The sequence below is a fragment of the Saccopteryx leptura genome, chromosome 11, assembly GCF_036850995.1.
Source record: "Saccopteryx leptura isolate mSacLep1 chromosome 11, mSacLep1_pri_phased_curated, whole genome shotgun sequence".
In the NCBI taxonomy this organism is placed as follows: domain Eukaryota; kingdom Metazoa; phylum Chordata; class Mammalia; order Chiroptera; family Emballonuridae; genus Saccopteryx; species Saccopteryx leptura.
Window position 1 is genome coordinate 55,572,743 of NC_089513.1, and position 23,505 is coordinate 55,596,247.

At 40.4% G+C, this 23,505-nt stretch overlaps 1 protein-coding gene across 4 annotated transcripts in view; it reads left to right on the forward strand.

The window, feature by feature from the left end:
• Positions 1-23,505, forward strand: part of PTPRM (protein tyrosine phosphatase receptor type M) — an 893,280-nt gene that overhangs the window by 385,238 nt on the left and 484,537 nt on the right. For all 4 annotated transcript variants that reach the window (XM_066353181.1, XM_066353183.1, XM_066353180.1 and 1 more), the window contains exon 5: positions 15,158-15,273. In XM_066353181.1, the coding sequence (XP_066209278.1) occupies positions 15,158-15,273 (116 nt within the window). The remainder of the gene's footprint in view (positions 1-15,157; positions 15,274-23,505) is intronic.

The following is a 23,505-nucleotide window of genomic DNA, read 5'->3' on the forward strand; positions in this document are numbered from 1 at the left end:
CTGAATATTTTTATGTTAGGTCTGATGAAGAGTGGACAACTGAGGAGGAATATGATAGGTTAAAAAACATGAGGTAAGTGTAGTAAACAGAAGGAAATGGCAAGACAGGATTGTTTAAATTCTTCTTGGTGTCCTTTTGTCTCTGAATATAAAGAACACCTTTCTCACTGAGAGTTTTATGACTTCTTTCAGTAGAGAAGAGTAGAGGAAGGTCATAGTGACCTTGCTTCTACTATTTTTCTCAAACTTCTTCAGCTTAAAATATATATTTAACGTACCAAGGTGTCATATTTTGGGGGAGTGTGTCCTGCATCCCATCACCTATTAAATTATCATTTGGTTTTATCTTTTATTCTAGTGGAGGGATGTATTCCATTGGTTGATTTTCGGGTGTTAAATTAACTTAGCATTCCCAGGATAAATCTCACTTGGTTATGGTATATAAGTTTTCAATATGTTGTCATTTAACACATTAAATAAAAAGTTATTTGCACATATGATGCCTTCAATTCTAAATTTAAATATTATACAGAATCATATTCCACTAATTTTCTCTAAATTTAAAAACATAATATAAAATGGTGATGAAAGGAGACTTGACTTGGGGTGGTGAACACACACTACAGTATATAGAAAATGTATTATAGAATTGTACACCTAATACCTATATAATTTTTAACCAATGTCACCCCAATAAATTCAACAAAAATTTTAAAAATGGAATATATAATAAAAAAAGATTGAAAAAAAGTCTTTGTGTTCTCTATATTATATAAAATGACTACAAAATGCAAGACTCTTTATTGCTACTTTGCAATATGAAATAAGTCAGCAGTTTTCTTTAAATATTTAATAAATGCTGAGTTCAAAATATGGTTCAAAATTATTTTTATTTTATAAAACAAAATTAATTTTGTTACTCATTGATTTATTTGCATATCCAAACATTAATTGTCTACTTCTAAATTTAGATTTTGGTATAAAAGCATTAATAGTTTGATTAAAATAAGAGTAGCAGAGACAAAAAATCAGAATTGTTTTATTAATTACGTTCTGTTGAATAAAGACTGATTCACACGCTTTGCTTGAGAGATGCACAGTACTCAGAACTGACATTTCATTTTAAGCATGTAGGAACTTAAGTTGGAGTTTTCTCCAAAGGAATGTACTTCTTCTTCAAGATGTGGTGACTTGTTAAATTTTTTTATATATAGTGGCTAACTTACTGTTCTATGATAAGAATGTTGAATTTGTTTTTCCACTTGAAAAATACTATTTCATTGAAATTCATTTTAACTTTCAAGCCAAAAAAAAAAATGTTTTGTCCCAAAACATGTTAATAGCAAAACTTTTTGCTTCTATCACAAGAGTTACTTGACTTCTTTGGGTCCATAACTTTATGTACATAATTGAATAATAATAGTAATAATAATAATAATAATAAATGATAATATCACCTTCCTCACAAGGTAAATGTAGGGATTAAATGAATTAAGGTATAATAGAGAATTTGAGCAATGCTTAGTACATTCTAAGAGCTCAATAAATGTTAGCTGTTATTATTATTATTAGGCACTCCATATTGAAAGGTCCACTAGGATGAGTTAGCTGCAGATTATAACCCTAAGTATCTAAAGGGATTGATTTATTAAATGGAATAACTTATTAGTGTCCATTTAAAAATTTTTTAAATATGTTTGCAAAATATGTTGTTTTTTCAGTGTTAGACTAGGCAGCACCAAGATGTTCTTTTTGGCAGAGATTGTTTTTGTTGTTTGTGATGATAACGCTACCCAGATAAATACTGCCTGTTTATTCTGGCAGTGGGGCATGCCTCCAGTTCATTCCAACCTGTGCCATTGCAGCAAAATGCAGATGAAAATGAAAAGGGTTTGCATTGAGTCCTCCTTTGTCCCATTTTGTTTGCACTTTGATCTTACAAATTACTGTTCTCTGATTTTGTTGTTAGTAGTTTGATGCAAGTTTTGAAGAATCAGTACTATGAAACATTTAGAAATAGGTTTGCATCTTGATCAATGATAATTCCTGACTTTGAGATCAAAGGCTGATTTGAGATAATTAATACCCCAAAACAACTATTCTTTGAAAAACTGTTTTCTACAAGAAACAGAATATGATAGAGATGAGAAAATAGGGAGAGCTGTACTGAAAAACTGTTTGAAATTCATGGAAGATAGTTTCTAGAACTCCTGTGGATTTTAGAAGAAAGCTGGCATAGCATTTTGAAAGGGTATCCAGGAGACAAATGGGTCTATAAATTTGGAGGGAGAGAGAATTTTCTTTATGAATGTGGGATATATGGAAATTTCTTCTCTAGCGGTGCTATACCTGGTGTTACAATTAAAGTTGTTTGGCAAGATTCAGAGCATACAGCTCAGCATGGGATTGAAACTTTTCTGGCTGTAAAGCTGTTTTTCTTGGGATGTTTTTTCCAGTTTCTTGTGATAAATCAATTCTTTAGAATAATAATGAAATGTTTTAGAGTTAAATACCAGGCATACTATATATTGTTCCTGTATCATCTTGTTTATCTTTATCCCAACTCTCTGATGTAGGTACCTTAAATATATATAAATTAAATTTAATGGGGTGACTTCGGTCTATAAGATCACACAAATTTCAGGTGCACGTTCTTGGCACATGATCTATATACATTGTGTTATGTGCCCATCACCCAGAATCAAATCACCTTCTGTCACTATATGTTTGTTCTCTTTACCCCCACTACTCTCCCTCTGGTAACCATCATACTTTTGTCCATGTCTATGAGTCTCAGTTTTTATGTCATATATATGAATGAAATCATAAAGTTTTTAGCTTTTTCTGACTGACTTCACTTAGCATAATATTCTCAGGGTCAGTCCATGTTGTTGTACATGGCAGTATTTAATCTTATGGCTGAGTAGTATTCCACTGTATATGTGTATGTACCACATTTTCTTTATTCAGTCCTCTATAAAAGGACACTTTGGTTGTCTCCATGTCTTGGCCACCATGAATAATTCTGTGATGAACATGGGGGTGCGGAGTACACGTGTCTTTGTGAACAAATGTTTTTTAATTATTCAGGCAGATACCCAGTAGAGGGATTGCTGAGGCATATGGTAACTCTATTCTTGGTTTTTCTGAGGAACCACCATACTGTTTTCCATAGTGGCTGTACCAGTTCACATTCCCACCAGCAGAGAATGAATGAGGGTTCTTTTTTCTCAAATACTGTTAAAATCCCAGTGTCATTTTTTAAAGAAATGGAATAAAAATCATCAGACCTGTGTAGAACCACAAAAGATCACGAATATCCAAAGCAATCCTGAGAAAAAAGAACAAAGCCAAAGGTGTCACACTATGTGACTTCAAATTATACTACAGAGTCCCAATAATCAAAACAGCATGGTATTGGCAGAATAAGACACACAGACCAAAGGAACAGAATTGAGAGCTCAGAAATAAAACCACATGTATATGGGCAAATAATTTTTGACAAAGGAGCCAAAAACACACAATAGAGAAAAGCCTCTTCAATAAATGGTGCTAGGAAAATTGGAAAGCCACATGCAAAACAATGAAAATTGACTACAGTTTGTCTCCATGTATAAAAATTAATTCAAAATGGATCAAAAACTAAATAAAAGATCTGAAACAATAAATTACATAAAAGAAAACACAGGTACTCTGCCCTAATCAGTTGGCTCAGTGGTAGAGCGTTGGCCTGGCATGTGGTAGTCCTGGGTTTAATTCCTGGCCAGCCCTGGTGGGCACAAGAGAGGTGCCCATCTGCTTCTCCACCCTTCCCTTTCTCCTTTCTCTCTGTTTTTCTCTTCCCCTCCTATAGCCAAGGCTCCATTGGAGCAAAGAGTTGGCCCAGGCACTGAGGATGGCTCCATGGCCTCCACCTCAAGTGCTAGAATGGCTCCGGTTGAAACAGAGCAATGCTCCAGTTGGGCAGAGCATCACTCCCTAGTGGGCATACAAGATGGATTCCAGTCAGGTGTGTGCTGAAGTCTGTCTCTCTGCCTCCCTGCTTCTCATTCCAGAAAAATACAAAACAAACAAACACAGGTACTAAATTTATGGACCTTGCCCGCAGAGAACATTTTACAAATTTGACCCCAAAGGCAAGGGAAGTAAAGTCAAAAACAAATGAATGAGACAAGATCGAAGTAGAAAGCTTCTCTGCACAGAGCGAAATAAACCAACAACAACAAAAAAAGGGCAGCCAACCAAATGGGAGATGATATTTGTAAACAAAAAAATCTGACAAGAGGTTAATATTGAAAATAAATAAAGAACTCATAAAACTCAACACATGAACAATTCTATTATAACATGGGAAGAGGACCTCTCCTATTAAGACATACAAACAGCCAACAGATCTGTGGAAAGATGCTCATCTTCACTAGATAGGAGAGAAATTGAAGTCAAAACTACAATGGAATACCACCTCACACCTGTTAGGTACCTTTTAACCCCTGATTACAGATTTTTACAAATTCACTAATGTATGGGTTTATGAACGTTTGCTTTTATTCAGAGGTAGTAAGGGGCTGATGTATTGAGGTTTGAACTCACATATGCTAAAATCAAAATTCAAAATATTATCCATCTTGTGATGTTTTCTAACTGAAAATAGTTGTAGGATTTAATTACTGCACTCAACAGGTAGGATCCAGGCATCCTACAGCTTTGGAAAGATTATATTATCTTTATGTTTATTGAAAAGCACTTATACATGCCATTCGTAGAAATTCTGACTTTCACGTCTTGAAGGAAACTGATCTGGAAAATAGAATCCCATAGTCCCTTTGTCTGTTCGTCCTGGTGGATGAGTTACTAGCTTCCATTCAGCTCAAATTATTCTCTTTCATTTGAAAAGGATAATTTGATTATATAAGTGTTTACGCTTAACGTGTTTATATGTCTTCATCTGGTTTCTGTTCGAGGAGGGGCTTTTTATCTTAGCTGGATAATTCTGGTTTGGCAGTCTTTTCTCAATGGAGCAGCACTATTTCCCAAACAAAAACGGTCCATTTGTTTGCAGAGAACGGCCCTCCTCAAAATACACTTGAACAGAGATATGAATTCCTTAGTCCTTGAACCTAGAACTCTCACAGTACATGGGGTATGCACAGGCACTCTTTGAGAAAGCCGTGCTGAAGATCAATTCTAAAGGAAAAGTAGTAAGTTTCATTCTGTGCAACATATCTTTAGTAAGAATGGGGCGAATGAAGCAAGACTTCAGCACGATCATATCTTTGGCCTCCAAATTAAAAATTCAAGTTTTATCCTAAGGCAGTGGTGCCCAACCATTTTTGGGCCACGGACCGGTTTAATGTCAGAAAATATTTTCACGGACCGGCCTTTAGGGTGGGATGGATAAATGTATCACGTGACCGAGACAAGCGTCAAGAGTGAGTCTTAGATGGATATAACAGAGGGAATCTGGTTATTTTTTAAAAATAAAACATCGTTCAGACTTAAATATAAATAAAACGGAAATAATGTAAGTTATTTATTCTTTCTCTGTGGACCGGTACCAAATGGCCCACAGACCGGTACCGGTCCGCGGCTCAGGGGTCAGGGACCACTGTCCTAAGGGACAGCCCGCTGGAGACAGTAAGTCTTAGATTGTATTGATACATGAGAGTTTAGCTTGCAGCCATTGTTAGAAACAGGGCCTTTAGTAAGGAGTCTTCCTAGGTAGACTTTCTGTGGGTGAACAGACTGATAACAGAACCAGTGACAATCCTAATATTCAAATTATGTATTATTATTATTATTATTATTATTAACTTAGCTGTTAGGGCAGAGCACATATATTTTATAAGTTTATCAAAAAAGGATTCAGTATCTTTTGACCACGTTCAGAAGAAATAAAACTAAGAACTAGGGCTGGGGGCTCAATATTGTTTGTCCTCCTTCAAGTTTAAAAAAAATGGTTACAGAAATTAATTCTTAGTATTTTTGAGCAGGTGGTGAAAAGAGCCCTCTTACACAACCTGCTAGTAGAAACACAAATTGTGATATACTTTAAGAAAAGCAGTTTTGCAATTTGTGTCAAAAATCTTTTAAAAATGCATACTTTTTTGTCTTAGTAATTTGATTTCTAAAATTTTATCCTAAGGAAAAAAAAAAAAAAAACCCACCAAAAGTCTACATGACAATTTAATCATGAAAACTTTTATCTTGGCTTTATGTATAAGGAACTCAAATGCTCAACAGTAGGAAAGTATCCCAGGAAACTTTTCTATGTTCATATAACATATTTCAGGATTTCTCAACCTTGACACTGTTGACATTTAGAGCCTGGGTCATTTTATGAGCGCTGTCCTGTGCATTGTAGGATGTTTAACACCATCACTGGCCTCTGTTCATTAGATACCAGTGGCGCCTCTACTTTCCCCACCCTTGTTGTGACAACCAAAATTATCTCCAGACATTGCCAAATGTCCCCTGCGGGTGACATTTCCTCTGTCTGAGAACCATTGATGTATATTAGGCAATTAGATTGTCAAATAATTTTTTGTTGTTGTTTTATTTTTAGAGAGAGAAAGAGATAGAAAGAGAGATGAGAAGCATCAACTTATAGTTGTGTCACTTTACTTGTTCATTGATTGCTTCTCTTACTTGCCTTGACCAGGGGGCTCCAGCTGAGCCAGTAACTCCTTGCTCAAGCCAGTGACCTTGGGCTCATGGCAGCGACCACAATGGGGTCATGCCTACGATCCCACACTCAAGCAGGCAGCTCTGCTCAAGCCAGATGAACCCTCACTCAAGCCAGAGACCTCAGGGTTTCAAACCTGGGACCTCAGTGTCCCAGGTCAACACTCTATCCAATGCACCACCACCAGTCAAGCATAGATTGCCAAATAGTTTTAAATGAATCTTTAACAAGGAAAAAGACTGAATATGTTGTTATTTTTTTTTTTTTTACAAAGTGCATGGTTGCTACAAAAAGGTAAAAAGATACCAGTAGACTTATTTAGAAGATAATATTTCTTAAATGGCAAAGGATTGTTCTGATGGTTCTCTGCAAAACATACCCTCACCAGATCTCGCCGACCAGCTATGAGTAATTCAGCTACCCATAATATGTCCACATGACACGGTTCTACCTGGTGCTGGAGCTTTCCTTTCATGTTTCCTGTAGGAATCTGGAATTTTTTTTTTTTTTTTTTTGTATTTTTCTGAAGCTAGAAATGAAGAGAGACAGTCAGACAGACTCTCGCATGCGCCCGACCGGGATCCATCCGGCACGCCCACCAGGGGCAACGCTCTGCCCACCAGGGGGCGTCGCTCTGCCGCGACCAGAGCCACTCTAGCGACTGGGGCAGAGGCCAAGGAGCCATCCCCAGCGCCCGGGCCATCTTTGCTCCAATGGAGCCTTGGCTGCAGGAGGGGAAGAGAGAGACAGAGAGGAAGGAGGGGGAGTGGAGAAGCAAATGGGCGCTTCTCCTATGTGCCCTGGCCGGGAATCGAACCCAGGTCCTCCGCACGCCAGGCCGACGCTCTACCGCTGAGCCAACCGACCAGGGCCAGAATCTGGAATTTTTTAATCTTAACACCTCTACCACCCCATTTTCAGTTGTCCTCAGGATTTGGCTTTTCATCTGCCTCCTCATCTAATTTGAAGATATAATTGGTACAAACATTCCTGAGTTCACTCTGATCCTAGATGAATCAAAGTTTAATATCCCAGCCTCCTTCAAGAGCTTCAGGTTCCAAGCTTAAGCTTGGAGGTCAACATGCTCTGTGTCTTCTCAACTAGTTATTAGATTCAGTATGCTTTTTATTTAAAAAAAGTAGTAAAGTGTGCAGAAATGTATGCACATTTTAAAAGTTGCTTCTTAAAGATTATATATGATTAAAAATTAAGTACTTTTATTTTTAACGTTTATTATTAAAATATTTTATAAAAGATTAAAAAGAAATCATTTAAATCACAAATCTTAGGAGAAATAATTAAATTAATTTCAAATATCTTGAACAGCTTTTAATGTATTAGTCCTATTAGTAGGAGGTTTATGTAAATGAAGATGGTCTAGGCAAGTTGTTTCAAGAAACCATTCAAATTCAGGGAAAGTAAATTATATTCTTTCTCATACAGTTTTGAAGCATGCTATTTAATATTTTTTAAAAAGAAAAGAAACTGTGTGTGTAGCCCACTTTGCTCTTGACATACTTGACAAGGAATGAACTTAAAATTGTCAAGGTAGTAATTCATTTTCTTTCAATGATTTTAGTCCATGGGAAGCTTACTTTTAATGTTACAAAGTAAATGTACAATATTTTAGCTTTTCCCATGTGCCCCTCAGAAAGTGGGGAAGCTTTCAAAGAGCTGCAAATCTCAAGTAGCAGGGAGGGAACGGTAACTTTCTGGAATTTCTGAATCTACGGGAAGAGAGGTGGGTACGGAATTGTGTTGTTTCCATGCCACCTTGATGGTCCTTCTGGTGGAGAAGTGTTATGAGAACTCCGGTGCAATGTATTAAAAATGCCCGAGGGATTCTGAGAATTTTGGCAGCCTGGGTTTTGGGGTAGTGGGAGAAAAAGGAGGAAGAGAACAAATTCTAGATGGGGTGCAAGCTAGGAAGCCAAGGCCTAAGATGTACATGAACAGCACATGAGGGTTTTGCAATGGATTTTTAGGGGAAACTTTTAGTTTTTAATTTTTAAAAAAAATTCAGTGAGAGGAGGAGAGGCAGAGACAGACTGATGTATGCACCCTGACTGGGATCCACCCTACAAGCCCACTAGAGGGTGATACTCTGTTTATCTGGGGTGTTGCTCTGTTGCTCAGCAATGAAGCTCTTCTTAGTGCCTGAGGCAGAGGCCATGGAGTCATCCTCACACCTAGGGCCAACTCACTCCAATTGGGCCATGGCTACAGGAGGGGAAGAGAGAGAGAGAAGCATGAGGAGGAGGGGTAGAGAGGCAGATGGTCACTTCTCTTGTGTCCTCTGACTGGGAATCAAACTCAGGACATTCACACACCAGGCTGACACTCTACCACTGAGCCAACTGACCAGGGCCATTTTTAATTTTCAGTAATAACTATCTGGGGATACAATAGAGGTGATGCTGGAAATATTTAACAACCTGTTAGCACAGGATCCACCTGGGCTTAACCAAGTGAATGTGAAACTACCGGAGAGTTGTCTCAGATATAACCCCCCTTTTAACCCAAGTTATAGTGAAAGATGGCTACACACGCAGCACCTTATGTTAGAGACCCAGCTTGACGTTCATCAAGAGGTGAGCAGAATTAAGAGGCCACGAGATGGACAGAGAGGGCAACATTAGTGAGACGTCCTGCTATCCGAGTGTGCAGGGTAATCTACGTCTTTCACAATCCACAGGAATATGGAAGCATGGGAGGGGTGGTCAAAGTGTATAGGAGCCAGCTTGGGAGATGAAAGTTTTCTCAAAGGAGCCACTGAGGTTCTAAATGACTCTTAGTAAGGTCACAGCCATGAGAAAGAAAGGCACAGAGTGAGTGCTGTGCTAGTGGAGTGGAGTTAAAGGAAGGGGGGCGATTTTAGTTGACCGAGCAGTGCTCAGGTGAGGAGCAGGAGCAGGAGCAGGAGCAGGTAAGGAGAGCAGAGAGGCTTCCAAAGGAAAATCAGAACTTTCCTCCCATGAGGAACCTTCCAAATAAGGAATTCTAACCCAGCTTCAGAGAGTGCCCTCGTTCCAAATACGACTCAAACCAGGAGCCTTTTTATGCTTTAACCATGGATGCAAGATGTGCCCCCAGAGAGGGCACAGATGACACAGCCCCCACACCCCAAGAAAAGCTAAGGAAAAAGAAAACAAGGACCCCACTGCTACAAGCAGAGCCACTGAGGGAGAAGGTGACAGGGCCCTGGTGAGACGAGACCCTTTATTTAGACTTGAACAAACTCACTGAGAGTGACAACAGTCAGTGGGGCAGCAGTCACAGAAGGGGTACCCAGGCTGTGCCCCTTTCTGCCTGGCCACCTGCAAGTTCTCCCTCCACAAGTGGCTCCCTCGCTAGGCAGCTCCTCTATGTCTGTCAGGCTGTGTGTCAGGAAACCCCTCTTCACCTCTAGAGGCGCACCCCTCTCCAGCCGCGGCATTCTGTGTCCATCTCACAAACTTGAAGTCAGCTCTCATTCTCCCTGGTCCCTACTGTCCCCCTGTGTCCCAGTATTTCCTTCATCTGACAGAAAGGTCTGCTTTACAAACAACAACAACAGGAAAAAAACCTGTTCTTCAATAGTACTTCTCACTCTCGGACCACACCTGGCTTGTCAGCTTTCATCCTGGTGTGACTCCAGTGGAGGACTCTGGCTCCAGAGCAGAACCGAGCACGTGGCTGTGGGCTGGTGTATCTGTGGTCTGGATGCGCTTTGTCTGGAGCGCAGTGTGAGGTCAGGTTTGACTTTGAAGGGGCCTGTCTGTCCTGGCAAGGGTCACACAGTCATCTAAAGTGGCTCTAAATCTCCTTTAACAATCAAGAACTTCCCTGTTGGCTGGCAGGATTGTAGCCCACTGAGACTTTCACAGGTTTCTAAGAGCCTCAGTAATGTTTTCTGCTTCGCTCTGTCTTTTAGCAGAGCACTAGGGATATGACCTGAGGAGTTCTCACTGCTGTTGACTCTTTGAGGGAGAAGACCCCTACTAGGGAGAACATACACTCTTTGAAGAATAATGAGCCAAGTTCTTGTTCTGGGACATTTTTACGTTTATGGGAGGAGCACGGAGAAGAAACAAAGGAAAGAGCTGCAGGAAAATGACTTTGAAAGTAGAGATTCAATGCGGTTGAAACCATTTCTCATTGCTAGGAAATGAGATATGAGGAGAGCAGTTCTCACAAACGGGTGGTGGCTGTGATAGTAAGTGGGAGACCCCTGACAGAGGGGGCCACTGGAGGCTCAGGATGGCTGGCAGGAAATGGATCCAGCAGCTCCTTAAGGAGACAGCAGTGAGAGGTGGTGTGTGCGTGCATGTGTGTGTGTATGTGAGTGTATATGTGTCCTGAAAGACTGCAGAGCATAAACCACGCCAATCAGCTTCCTTCAAGTTTACGTGAAGTAGCTAAAGGCTACTGATGCACGGATGCACGGGTGAACACTGGAGTTTCCACTTCCATTTTTTTCTTTTTTCTTTCTTTTTTTTATGATACATACATGGTGTAGTTCACTGTCTGTTTGGCTAGGGGTACTGTGCTTAGAATTGTTTTACAGGGGAAAAACACTTGAAAAAGTTTTCAATTGATGATATTTGTACTATAATGAACACATTGTGTTGGATTAAAAGATAAAGAATACTCAGTTTTGCTTGAATTTCTTTGACAAGAAAACAGCCTTTTCACTTTCATCGTGGCCTTATTAATTTAGTCAAATCTCAAATACTTAGTGATTTCTATTTATGTTAGATCTCTGATTAGGTAAATTTAAAATAGTAATTGTAACAATTACTATTTTAAATTTATATTACAAATTACTGTATAGTAAAGTTTGTTCATTTGTATCAGAGGTGAGGTAGAGAGTACAATTCTTCAGAAATTTAAATCACAAGTGCAGTTGGCCATTGAACAACACGGGTTTTAACTGCGAAGGTCCACTTTATACACAGATTCTTTTCAATAAATATTGTTAAGGTAGGTTGTCTTCTTTATTATTTTCTTAATAATGTTTTCTTTTCTGCAGCTTATTTTATTATAGAATAGAGCATATAATAAATATAACATACAAACTATGTGCCAGTCTACTGTTTACATTACCAGTAAGATTTCTGGTCAACAGCAGACTACTCATAATGATGGAGCAGTCAAAAGCTATACGTGGATTTTTGACTGTATGGGGTGTCGGCACCCCTAAACCCATGTTCAAGGGTTAACTGTAAACAATTTTCAAGGATATGTGTATGTAAGTAATGTGAATTTAATTTAATTATTATATTGAGTGCCTCCCATATAGCTGGCATTAATATTAAGTGCTATTTATTTCACATACAAGTGATTAAGACAACAGTGAGTGTCATCTCAATAGTCCCAACATGGAATATCATCCCAATAACTGTAATACAGTAGTCCCCTCCTAGCCACAGTTTTATTTTCTGTAATTTCAGTTACCTGTAGTCAGTTGTAGTCCAAAAAATTAAATGGAAATTTTTGGATATAAGCGATTCATAAGTTTCCAGTTGGGCGCTGTTCTCAGTAGTGTGATGCAATCTCTCGCAGGCCTACTCTATCCCACCCAGGTTGTGAATCATCTCTTTGTCTATTTCAACCACACTGTACATGCTGCCACCACCTTTAGTCACTCAGTAGCCATCTCCGTTACCAGGTCAGTTATTAGATATTTTGAGAGAGAGAGAGAGATCACATTCACAAACTTTTATTTATTATAGTATATCGTTACAGTTGTCCTACAATATATTATTGTTGTTGGTAACTACTGTGCATAATTTATAAATTGAGCTTTATCATAGGTACGTATATATAAGACAAACATAGAATATATAAGATTCAGTACTGTCTGTGGTGTCAGGCATCCACTGGGGGGGGGTCTAGGAACATGACCCCCAGGGGTCAGGGGGACTACTTTTATAAGACTGAGCATCTGTGATATTGAAAAGGACTAACAACAAGGGAGTCCGGGGAAGCTTCATGGAAGTAAGAATATTTGCAAAAGGATTGAAAGGAGCTGAAATCCCAGCAGTCAGACAGGGAACCAGTGTCCCTGGGCTGAAGAGCGTGGGCATGGCAGACACGACTGGCAAGGCTGTCAGAGGCAGTGTGGCCCAGTGGGTCACGCCTGGGCTTTCAAACTGCATGGACCAGCGTGCACCCTCTGGTTCTGATACTCGCCCAGTACCCACAAGTTTCCTGTCCCCATGTGTAAATGGAAAAAATATCTACCTCATAGGACATTTGTGAGTATTCAATGGGAAAGGTTCTGGCATAGAAATGCTCAAATATGTTACCCTTTTCTATTTTCTAAAAACAAATTTTAAGGAGCAGGGAATAGAAAAGAAATTTAATTTAGGGACTTTTTACAGAGATGTATAAAAAAACACAGAATTCGGCCCTGGCCAGTTGGCTCAGCGGTAGAGCGTCAGCCTAGCGTGCAGAGGACCCGGGTTCGATTCCCGGCCAGGGCACACAGGAGAAGCGCCCATTTGCTTCTCCACCCCTCCGCCGCGCTTTCCTCTCTGTCTCTCTCTTCCCCTCCCGCAGCCAAGGCTCCATTGGAGCAGAGATGGCCCGGGCGCTGGGGATGGCTCTGTGGCCTCTGCCTCAGGCGCTAGAGTGGCTCTGGTCGCAACATGGCGACGCCCAGGATGGGCGGAGCATCGCCCCCTGGTGGGCAGAGCGTCTCCCCATGGTGGGCGTGCCGGGTGGATCCCGGTCGGGCGCATGCGGGAGTCTGTCTGACTGTCTCTCCCTGTTTCCAGCTTCAGAAAAATGAAAAAAAAAAAAACAAAAAAACAAAAAAAACACAGAATTCTGTTATTCTTGACCAAGGGTAATTTGATTAAGTTACTGAAAAATGGTTCATAAGCTTTAAATTAATATATTAGTATTATGAACAGTGATCCCATAGTTATACTGCTTTTTTTAGAAGTCCTTAAGAGTATTTTGTATGCCAAGCATCAAGAGTGCATTGTCTGAATTTTTAGTGGTTTCCAAATTAGTAATGGGAGTTCCCTGTGTGTTGTTGATACTGTAATTTATTTTTCTTTGTTCTTGGATAGTAACCCACTTCTACTCCTAATTATGTTCTGCATCAGCGAGTATTAGTGCTAGTTTATCATTTTCGAGTACCCAGTAGTTGGACCCCATTCTTTGAAAGTGTCTCGGCCCTGGCCAGTTAGCTCAGTCAGTTAAGAGAGTCGTCCCAAAACAACAAGGTTGCAGGTTTGATCCCTGGTCAGGGCACACATGTTAAGCAACCAAAAAATGCACAAGCGAGTGAAGCAACAAAAGCTTCCCTTCCCCGTCCCCTCTCTCTCCCTTCCTCTCTCTCACTTACAGAAAAGAAAAATCAATAAAAATTAAGCCCTGGCTGGGTAGCTCAGTTGGTTGGAGCGTCGTCCCAGAGTGCAGAGGTTGCTGGTTGGAGTCCCTGGTCAGGGCACATATAGGAGCAGCTTGATGTTACTGTCTTTCTCTCTCCTGCCTCTCTCTCAAAAAAAAACAGTGTCTAGACATGACCTAAAGAAATGCTGGCAGTGAGGGAAAGCTGCCATGGAATAAAAAATTTATTCCAGTTATTATCCAGCTTTATCCATACTTCCCAGAAAATACCGTCACCCTGGTCTTTCATTCTGTCATCATTGGGATAAGATATTTTTTTCCTAAAAGTGGTCGTTATTATAAAATTTAGTTCCTGACCTGTCATTCCAGACCCTTGATACATGTTTTCGGTGTGCTGTAGAAATTGGTCTATACTTCTCAGAGCAAATAGAATTATCCTTTATTTAAACAGCTGTTCCCTGTGGACAATGTATGTTATGAGACTTAATGCTTTTTAGCATTTGGAATCATTCTTTCTTCTTGAGTTGGAAAAAGGAGTCAGCATGAACCACCATGCTATGGCAGCCCCAGCATAATTTCAGAGTCTATCTATAGGAATAGCATTTTTGGTAGATGGGAAATATTATACAAGTAATGCTGCATACCAATTAGTTGTATTAAAATATATATTATGCACAGCTCTGTACTTGGCTTAAAAAGTTTCCTTGACAACATCAGTTAACTTCTAACTGTGCTTTTCATGTTGTTAATATAAATATCTAATATGTTTTTGTTCAAAACATCAATTAGGCTTCAGTATAATCTTTATTAATACAGATCTGTTATTACAAGGAGACTGCTGAGCTGTGATAATTTGCACAGCAGGAACAACAAAATATCTTCTTTCTGTTTGGTTTGATCCCAGAACACTTGGCTTTTTTTTTTTTATTCTTTTACAGAGTACACCAAAGCCTTCCATGATCTCTTTTACAATCATAATGACACCTTTAAAGCTCTGATAAGCAAAAGCATTATTTTCTTCAAAGGTAAACAAAATAGAATGGTCTGAAATTACAAATAGATGCAAAAAGATGTATGTGAGTTAAAGATACCCGGTTTTAATATCTTTAATTGCTTTTCTTCTTCATGTAGCCAGAATCCCCCACTTCCTGCGGATTCAGAATGTAGAAGTGAACGCCGGCCAGTTTGCCACCTTCCAGTGCAGCGCCATCGGCAGGACCATGGCGGGAGACAGGCTCTGGTTACAGGTACGGTAACCCACTTCTCACCAGTTCACCGACAGCCCAGTGGGAAGAACACGGGCCCCCTGGGGAGGGGCCAGGGGAATCGGTCAGTGCCCAGTCCCTCGTGGATGTTGGATACTGTGGGCAGTTTTCCTGGTTCCTTTCCTTCTTTACTAAGTGGCCAGATTACTAAGGGTTTTACATAAACTAATTATTTTTTGTCACAGACCTTGTTTTGAATTATTTTTTTCTCCTTCTCTTCTTAGTCATCTTGCTTTGAGGAGCTGATTGTCATGTTAATTTAAGAGAAATATATTGAAATACAAAATAGTACCCTTTCCCTGCTCTCTTCTTCTAGAGAAAAATCCAGAGAGTCTCTCTGTCTCCCTCTCTCTCTCTCTCTCTCTCTCTCTCTCTCTCTCTCTCTCACACACACACACACACACACACACATACACACACATTTATAGGCATTTTTATAATTTGAACTTGCACAGCAATAAACCTAAACTCAGATAACATTAATAACACATCTTTTACCATTGAGGATTTTAAGTGGACCTTTCTTAGGCCAATCATAATTTGTGTATTTCACCATCTTTGAGATTTCACCATATGTCTGTTGCATGGCAAATAGTTTCATGGCTAGAGTCATGACCTCAAGAACTCTGACAGAATGAGTGAGCTGCCCCCCTCTAACCAGAGTGCTAACCACTTCTTTAGGCTCCAGGCTTCGTTTCCCCTCCCATAGAATTGTCCAAGTTCATTCTTGTTTCTCCTTTTGAGCATTGACCTGCAGGTTGCTCATTCTTCACCTTGAATAGTGTTGATGTTCCCTCTTTTCCTTGCAGATCTTACAGTTGGTTTTATTTTGGTTTGGTTAATTATTTACTTATTGTGTTTGCTCCTGATCTGCTTTGTGTTTGCACCCTTCTGTGTATCTCTTCCATTGCCCCTTGGTTTCCACTGACTGCCTGCTGACTTTGCCCCTCATATCACCTCTCTACCTTCTCTTACACCTCTTCTTCAATGTGATAATGATTGCAACGTGTCACATTTGTGTGACACTCTTATGACTTTTAAATCCCTTATCCCTTTTGATCATCACAACTAAATAAGTGGCCATTTTTATTCCTCCATTTCTGTGGGAAATGAAAGGTAGCCCAATGTGGTGTCGAAGATTAGTCAGTAGTGTGTTGACAATGTGGACTATGTTCGGAGGAGGCTTCTTAAATACAGTTGGGTCCTCCACTCATCTCCTCACCATTCTACTTTGATGTCACTCTCTTTTCTTATATCCCACTGTCCTTGTGAACATCCTCTAGCCAGGAAGGAGGAATGTATGCAGAGGACTGAAATGGTATCTACCAAATTTATCTTTACTGTTTTCTTCTTTCTAGAAGTTGTCTAATCAGTACTTTAAAAGCTTTTGCAGTGTGTGAAAACTATGCTTGACCTTGACCTTCAGTATTCGACCTTTTCCTTTTTATCACATTTTTCAATTATTTTAGATTTCTGATGTTAGTGATTGAGAATTATTTTCTTACTTAGTGGTTGTCTGGTATTAAATTCTGTCAAGATTGGCTGTCTATCATAATCGATGAGAAATTGTTAATTGGCATTTTTCACAGTGCATTACCAACCTTTTAAAAATGAAACTATAGTGATCTTCGATTTGTCTCTGGAAATCTTAATTTTTCATGGAATTTTTTTTGTTTCTGATATTTGTAGTGCTGTTACTTGAAATAATACAATATAAATTCTAAACTTTTGGCTCAGAAGAGTCTTAGATATTCCCAAGATTTACAGGCAAGTTGAGGATTCAATTTGCTCTTTCTGTTTTTGCAGATAGTTTGGACTTGCAATGCTCATGCTTGAACCTGATGCCCTTAGGGGTTGGGGATCTTTACTTTCTATTACAAAGTGGGAGACTATTTTAAAGAGAGTTTCTCATGTAGGGAAAAAACTAGCTACTATTTTGAAATATAAGAGGGGGGTCTAAGTGTGCACTTCTCAACCCTAACTCCACTATTCCACATAGAGAGTTTTCTCTCTGTGTGTGTGTGTATGTGTGTGTGTGTGTGTGTTTTAATGTTTGCTATAAACCAGGATTCTGATTTAATTGGTCTGGGGTGGGGCCTTGCCTTTAATATTTTGTTAAAGTCTTCTCAGGTGATTCTAGTGTGTGCCCAGGTTTGACAATCACTAGTCTGAAGCAAAGTGCAACACGTATTCCAAGTTAGGAAAGTAAAAGGCAGGCAGACGTAAGTTATAACTGATACCACATTCAGTAGCCTCCATCCGACTCTTAGGTTGAATTTCTCATGTTCAAATTTTTCCTGCTGAAACCAAGAAAACAAAGCCAGATTAGGGGTTACCCATTATCCCAATGCCAATAAAAAAAGAGATGAGGACCAAGGGTGTGTAAGGTGTGTCTTTTATTTCAAATATCAGCCACTTGAGAAGGCAGGTGACTTCTGTCCAAAAGAACTGCCTCTATACTTTCCTGGAGCTGCTGGGTTTTACAGGGTTCAGGGGTCATTAGTAATGGTGTAAGGGACAAAAGAAAAAGAAGTCCATGCAGTTAGTCACGTAGTGGTGTGCCGGAGGTGGGGGTCCGGTTTGCAGGAACATCTCTTCTGCAGGTTCTTCTGATGTAGCACAGGCCTAATCGGCGTGGTCCTATCTGGTGTCCTGGGTAAATCTTCAAGATTTACATTTACTCCCGCAAGGGCAGGAGTCTCCCAGGAACAGCCGGGGTCGCGATGCCCCTGGGAACTTCTGCAAGAGAACTCCCTGTTGTATCTCTAAGGCAACAAAATAAAGATTAAGGTCTATGAACTAGGCTCCTAGTTATCTACAGTGATTTAACTCCTTGCCCGAAATTCTGTAGCTCAGCCCTTACGAGAAATTATTGTAATTTAACTTCTTACACTGCTTTTTTTTTTCTATTAAAATTGATCATTGTTGTTGGTAAATTGTCTTTGTAGCCAATCTATTAATGTCTTCATCTGTCTGTTGCCCAGTTCTTTCTTGCCTTTGTTGTCATCAGTGACTGCATATTGCACTGCAGATTTCCACGTGGCTGTGTCCAGAAGGGGATGGCAAAAGATAGAACTGTTGTGACTTTGAAATTCTAAGTGAAACTTAATTTGTCTTGTCAATATGATATTTTGTTTCTGAATCTTTGTGATGTTCAAATCATTTTACTGACAGATTATTTATTTCCTGTGTTTGTGATGCTGGTAGACATGGTATTCTTCCATGGTCATAAGGAAAGCATTCCAAAGGCCCACATCTGGGAGTGTAGGATAAAGCTTTTGTGGTAGGAGGATATATTCAGGGTTCACATGGAAGGCTGCCCACAGATTCCCAATGTCTCATCTCTGTCCAGCCTGCTGTGAAAAAAAAAAATTCACCCCAGTCTTTATTAGACCCAGGAGAAATGCCGGCGCCCAGAAATTCTGTGCCCTAATGCAATCCACATCCCAGTTCAGTCCGGTCCAGCCTTTCCCCCTTTCCTGTGGCACAGTCTGTGGCGGTGCGCAGGCCTGCACGCAGAGCCTGTCCTTGGAAATCCCGTGGCTGCCTGCCCGGGCAGCTGCCAGCCCGCACAGCTCCTAAGGCTCTGTGACTGCTTGGAGAACACCCTGAGGGGTGCGTGTTTCCAAGCAAAAGAAGACAGCAGAGAGCTTCCTTTGTTAGCCTGGGTTATATTTTCTAAAGTAACCAATTAACTTCTTAATCTTTTGTGGGTTTGTGTTGGGCCCTCCCAGTAACCAGTCAGATCTGTTCACTAGGCAAGACTGACAGGCCTTTACGGCCACCATCTTGACTTCTACTGTACGTGTACCCAGCAGAAGAATTTCTCTTGCTGCTTTCATCCACCCCCCCACTCCACCCCCCACCCCCACACACACATAGTCTAGGGATGGACCAGCTGGACCCTGGAGAGATTGAAAAGCTGGTCCTTTCTTCCTACACTGGGGCGGGAGTTGTGCCAATCCCCCTAGCACGGCCAGGCTGCAATCCCCTGGGGTGCCCCAAACTGAAATTTCCTGGTGAAATCAGGCTTCTTCATGTCTGGTTTCCTTGGCTCCCTTCCCTTATTAATATCTAACTACCTGCACTATCAGTTGGATAGGCATTTTGTGGAGAGATGCGTATGTTTTTTGAATAGCTGATGAAATAAGACCAGTGCCCTTCACTTGCAATGACGGTTTCTGATAACCTCTATGTGAGGAGTAGCTTCCAAGAGTAATGAAGATTTGTAGCCACTGATGTTTTGCAGAGCCCTCCTGCGGCCTGTGGTGCCCCAGGGCTGTGTTGCAGGCCATATTTTAAATGTTGTAGAGAGAAGATGATCTGGAATCCTGGGCCAGGTCCTTCCAGTCTAGAGGTGCGACTATGGACATTTTTATCTTAATAAACTAATGCTACGACAGTTTCAAAAATGCATTCTTTTTTTTTTTTTTTTTGTATTTTTCTGAAGCTGGAAACGGGGAGAGACAGTCAGACAGACTCCTGCATGCGCCGGACCGGAATCCACCCGGCACGCCCACCATGGGGCGACGCTCTGCCCACGGGAGGGGGGGGGTGCTCTGCCCCTCTGGGGCGTCACTCTGCTGTGACCAGAGCCACTCTAGCGCCTGGGGCAGAGGCCAAGGAGCCATCCCCAGCGCCCGGGCTATCTTTGCTCCAATGGAGCCTTGGCTGCGGGAGGGGAAGAGAGAGACAGAGAGGAAGGGGGGGGGGTGGAGAAGCAAATGGGCGTTTCTCCTATGTGCCCTGGCCGGGAATCGAACCCGGGTCCCCCGCACGCCAGGCCGACGCTCTACCGCTGAGCCAGCCGGCCAGGGCCCAAAAATGCGTTCTTGAATGTAAACTTGATCCTCAAATAATTCTGAGATCCAGACAGAAAACTGAATATAAAATTTATTTTTTAGGTTTTTTGATCATTTGAATCTTCCCAATAGTAAATCGAGATTTAGAAATTCATAGTACATTTCTTATTTGAGGAACATCGATGTTTCGGAGGATCATCATTTGCAATAATTTGTGTTACTTGTGTTACGATCTTTTGAGTTCTACCATAGGCATTTTGCACAGAGTTTCAAGGGTGTGTCACAAGGTGGTATACTTCTTTTGTAGATGAGTAGGTTGAGGGACAGGATTGTCTGAGGTCACAAAGGTAATAGCATAGCTGGAAAGAGTACACCTCTGTGTCATTACTTTTACTTTACTACTGATTAATTTCTCTCTACTGTGCTGTCGTCTCATATGCCAGTGCTAAGTGAATAGGCAGTATGGATTCACCACTTTGTTACAAGAGTTTGGATGTGATCAACATTACCCAGTTGATATTGAGGAGCCATTCTGACAAACTTTAAAAGTCCATATGAGTTTTAGGTACATATTGATCCACATCTAAGAAAAAAATGGCCAATGGTTTGGTTGTTTTAAAATGTACATTAAATACAGTCACTGTCAGAGACTTTCACAAAAACATAACACAAATAAATCTGATGATGACACTAATGACGAAATGTTTATGATTAACAGATGTATCCCATCTGCTTATAATTCCTTTGTTACATGTATGGGCAACACAGGTTATTGCCAACGAGAAATCACTATTTTCTTGAATATAGAGCAAAATAAAATACAGTTCATGAACATCTTTTATTATAGCTGCAAAGTGCTTAAAACACCTTGCAGACAATGTATATTTACAGTACAAAGACCGCATCTATAAAACTACTTTTATAGCACAAAAGTAATGTGCAGTAGATTTGTTGAAGATACTCGGTATATACTATCAGATTTGGCTATCAGTGCATACAACGTTGATGTAACCATGGGAGATAGTCAAATGAAATCTATTTGTTAAATCATTCAAGCACCCAAATCTCACCATATTTCTTGTTATTATCAACTTTCTGACCACTCATGAAGCTTACATTTTGAACATAATTTAGAGTATGTATATATTATATAGAGAAGAGAAATAGATTTTAGATTTTTTTATACTTATAGATTACTTACTGATATATAGTTTCTGAGTTACATATTTTTATGCAGTCCTTGGTCCTTTGAGCCATATGACTGTATTAAAAATTCTCTCCCTAAGTCATGTATCATTGTATTAAAATTACTATATTCTTTCTTAAATATTTATATTTCATTTTCCTACATATGCTTTTTTCTCTTGAGAATTAATATTTGTAATACCTCTTCCAGCCTTTCGATAAGTAAAGATGATCACCAAAAACAGTGTTGATATTTGTAAATCTGAAAATGGTTTGGGCACATTCTTCTTCTGAGAACACAGGCACCTCTCACTATTCTCCTGTATCTGGTCTAATGTGGGCAATTTTTTTTTTTTTTTGTATTTTTGTATTTTTCTGAAGCTGGAAACGGGGAGAGACAGTCAGACAGACTCCCACTGCGCCCGACCGGGATCCACCCGGCACACCCATCAGGGGCAACGCTCTGTCCACCAGGGGGCGATGCTCTGCCCCTCCGGGGCGTCGCTCTGTTGCGACGGGAGCCACTCTAGCGCCTGGGGCAGAGGCCAAGGAGCCATCCCCAGCACCCGGGCCATCTTTGCTCCAATGGAGCCTTGGCTGCGGGAGGGGAAGAGAGAGACAGAGAGGAAGGAGGGGGGGGTGGAGAAGCAAATGGGCGCTTCTATGTGCCCTGGCCGGGAATCGAACCCGGGTCCCCCGCAAGCCAGGCCGATGCTCTACCACTGAGCCAACCGGCCAGGGCCGGCAGTTTTTTTTAACTTCTGTTATTTAATTAATTTATTTTTTTGATACATTGCAGAGGCTCCTCCCTTCCTGACCCTTCCTAGCGTCTTAATTAGCTTGGGCTGCTATAACAAAGTGCCGTAGAATGGATGGCTTACACAACAGCAATGTATTTCTCACAATTCCAGAGACTGGAAGTGCAAGATCACGGTTCCAGCATGCCCGGTAGGATTCTTGGTGAGGACCGCTTCCTGGTTTGCAGACAGTCTTGTTCTCGCTGTATCCTTACAGAGAGAGAGAGAGAGAGAGAGAGAGAGTGTTCTGGGCTCGCCATCCCCATATACTGTGATGAATCCCATCATGGGAGGCCCCCACTCTCATGACCTCTTCTAAACCTAATTTAATTCTCTCTCAAAGGCCCAGCCGCCACTGCCATCATATTAGGGACTAGGTTTCATCATATGAATTTGGGGTGGAACATACACATCCGGTCTACAGCCCTTAACTATGACATGAAACTCGGGAGAGGGTGGGAATGAAAGTGGTTCAGCCTCCTGAACAAATGGCAGAGAGCAAAGAGGCAGTGGAGATGGAGATGCCTTCTCAACAGCAGGTGAGTGAAACCTTTGATCAAGCCAGGGATTCACATGTACCTGCTAGGTGAACAGCAGCTGGTAACGGAAACCTGAAAAATGATCATTTTCTCTTGACAGGTCTCAGAGGCCCCTGTCATTATTACATGGCTTACATTTTAGAATCACAAAATTATGTAACATCTGACTCTGGGAACAGTCTTTAAATGAAATTCCTTCTTTAATTAGTGCCAAACAAAAGCCCAGAGAAAGTAAGAAACTTTAATTCAGTCATATATTATGTGTATCATGATACTTATTTGAAAGTGAACAATTAATTATAAGTATAAATATTTTTGCTTACTTACAAATTAGTAAATTGAATCACTTGGACATTTTTCTTCACTGATTAACTCTGTATTTCAAGTAATATTGGCCTTTGAACCAAATGTTCTCAGATTTACTGTGAAAATATCTGCGTTAACTTTAGAATCATCGTAACATGATATTTTACTCTTTTAGCAGACAATTTGGTGTTTTTTTAGAAGTAAGGCGTTAGAGTAGCATTGCAAAATGACTTCCTAACCTGCATCAATTTGTAGAGATAGAAGAGAAAATCAGATGACAGTACTATGAATTACTCATTAAAAGCACAGCATTGAGAATAATACTTGTCATATATGAAATACTCAGTAAATACCAGCTCATGGCACTCGGCTTACTGACTGCCCGAAAAAATCATGTGTCTCAGAAGAACTCTTTCACATGTACCCGTATTAGACCAGGAAAACAGACACAAGAAACAGGCACAAACTTTGTCTTTCTGGGATGCTTGTTTTTGGTTCATTTCCAAAGGGATGGTCTTTGGGGAGAGAGGGACATATAGAACCTAGTGGTTCCTCCTGCCATTTCAGAATATACAGTAAATATCA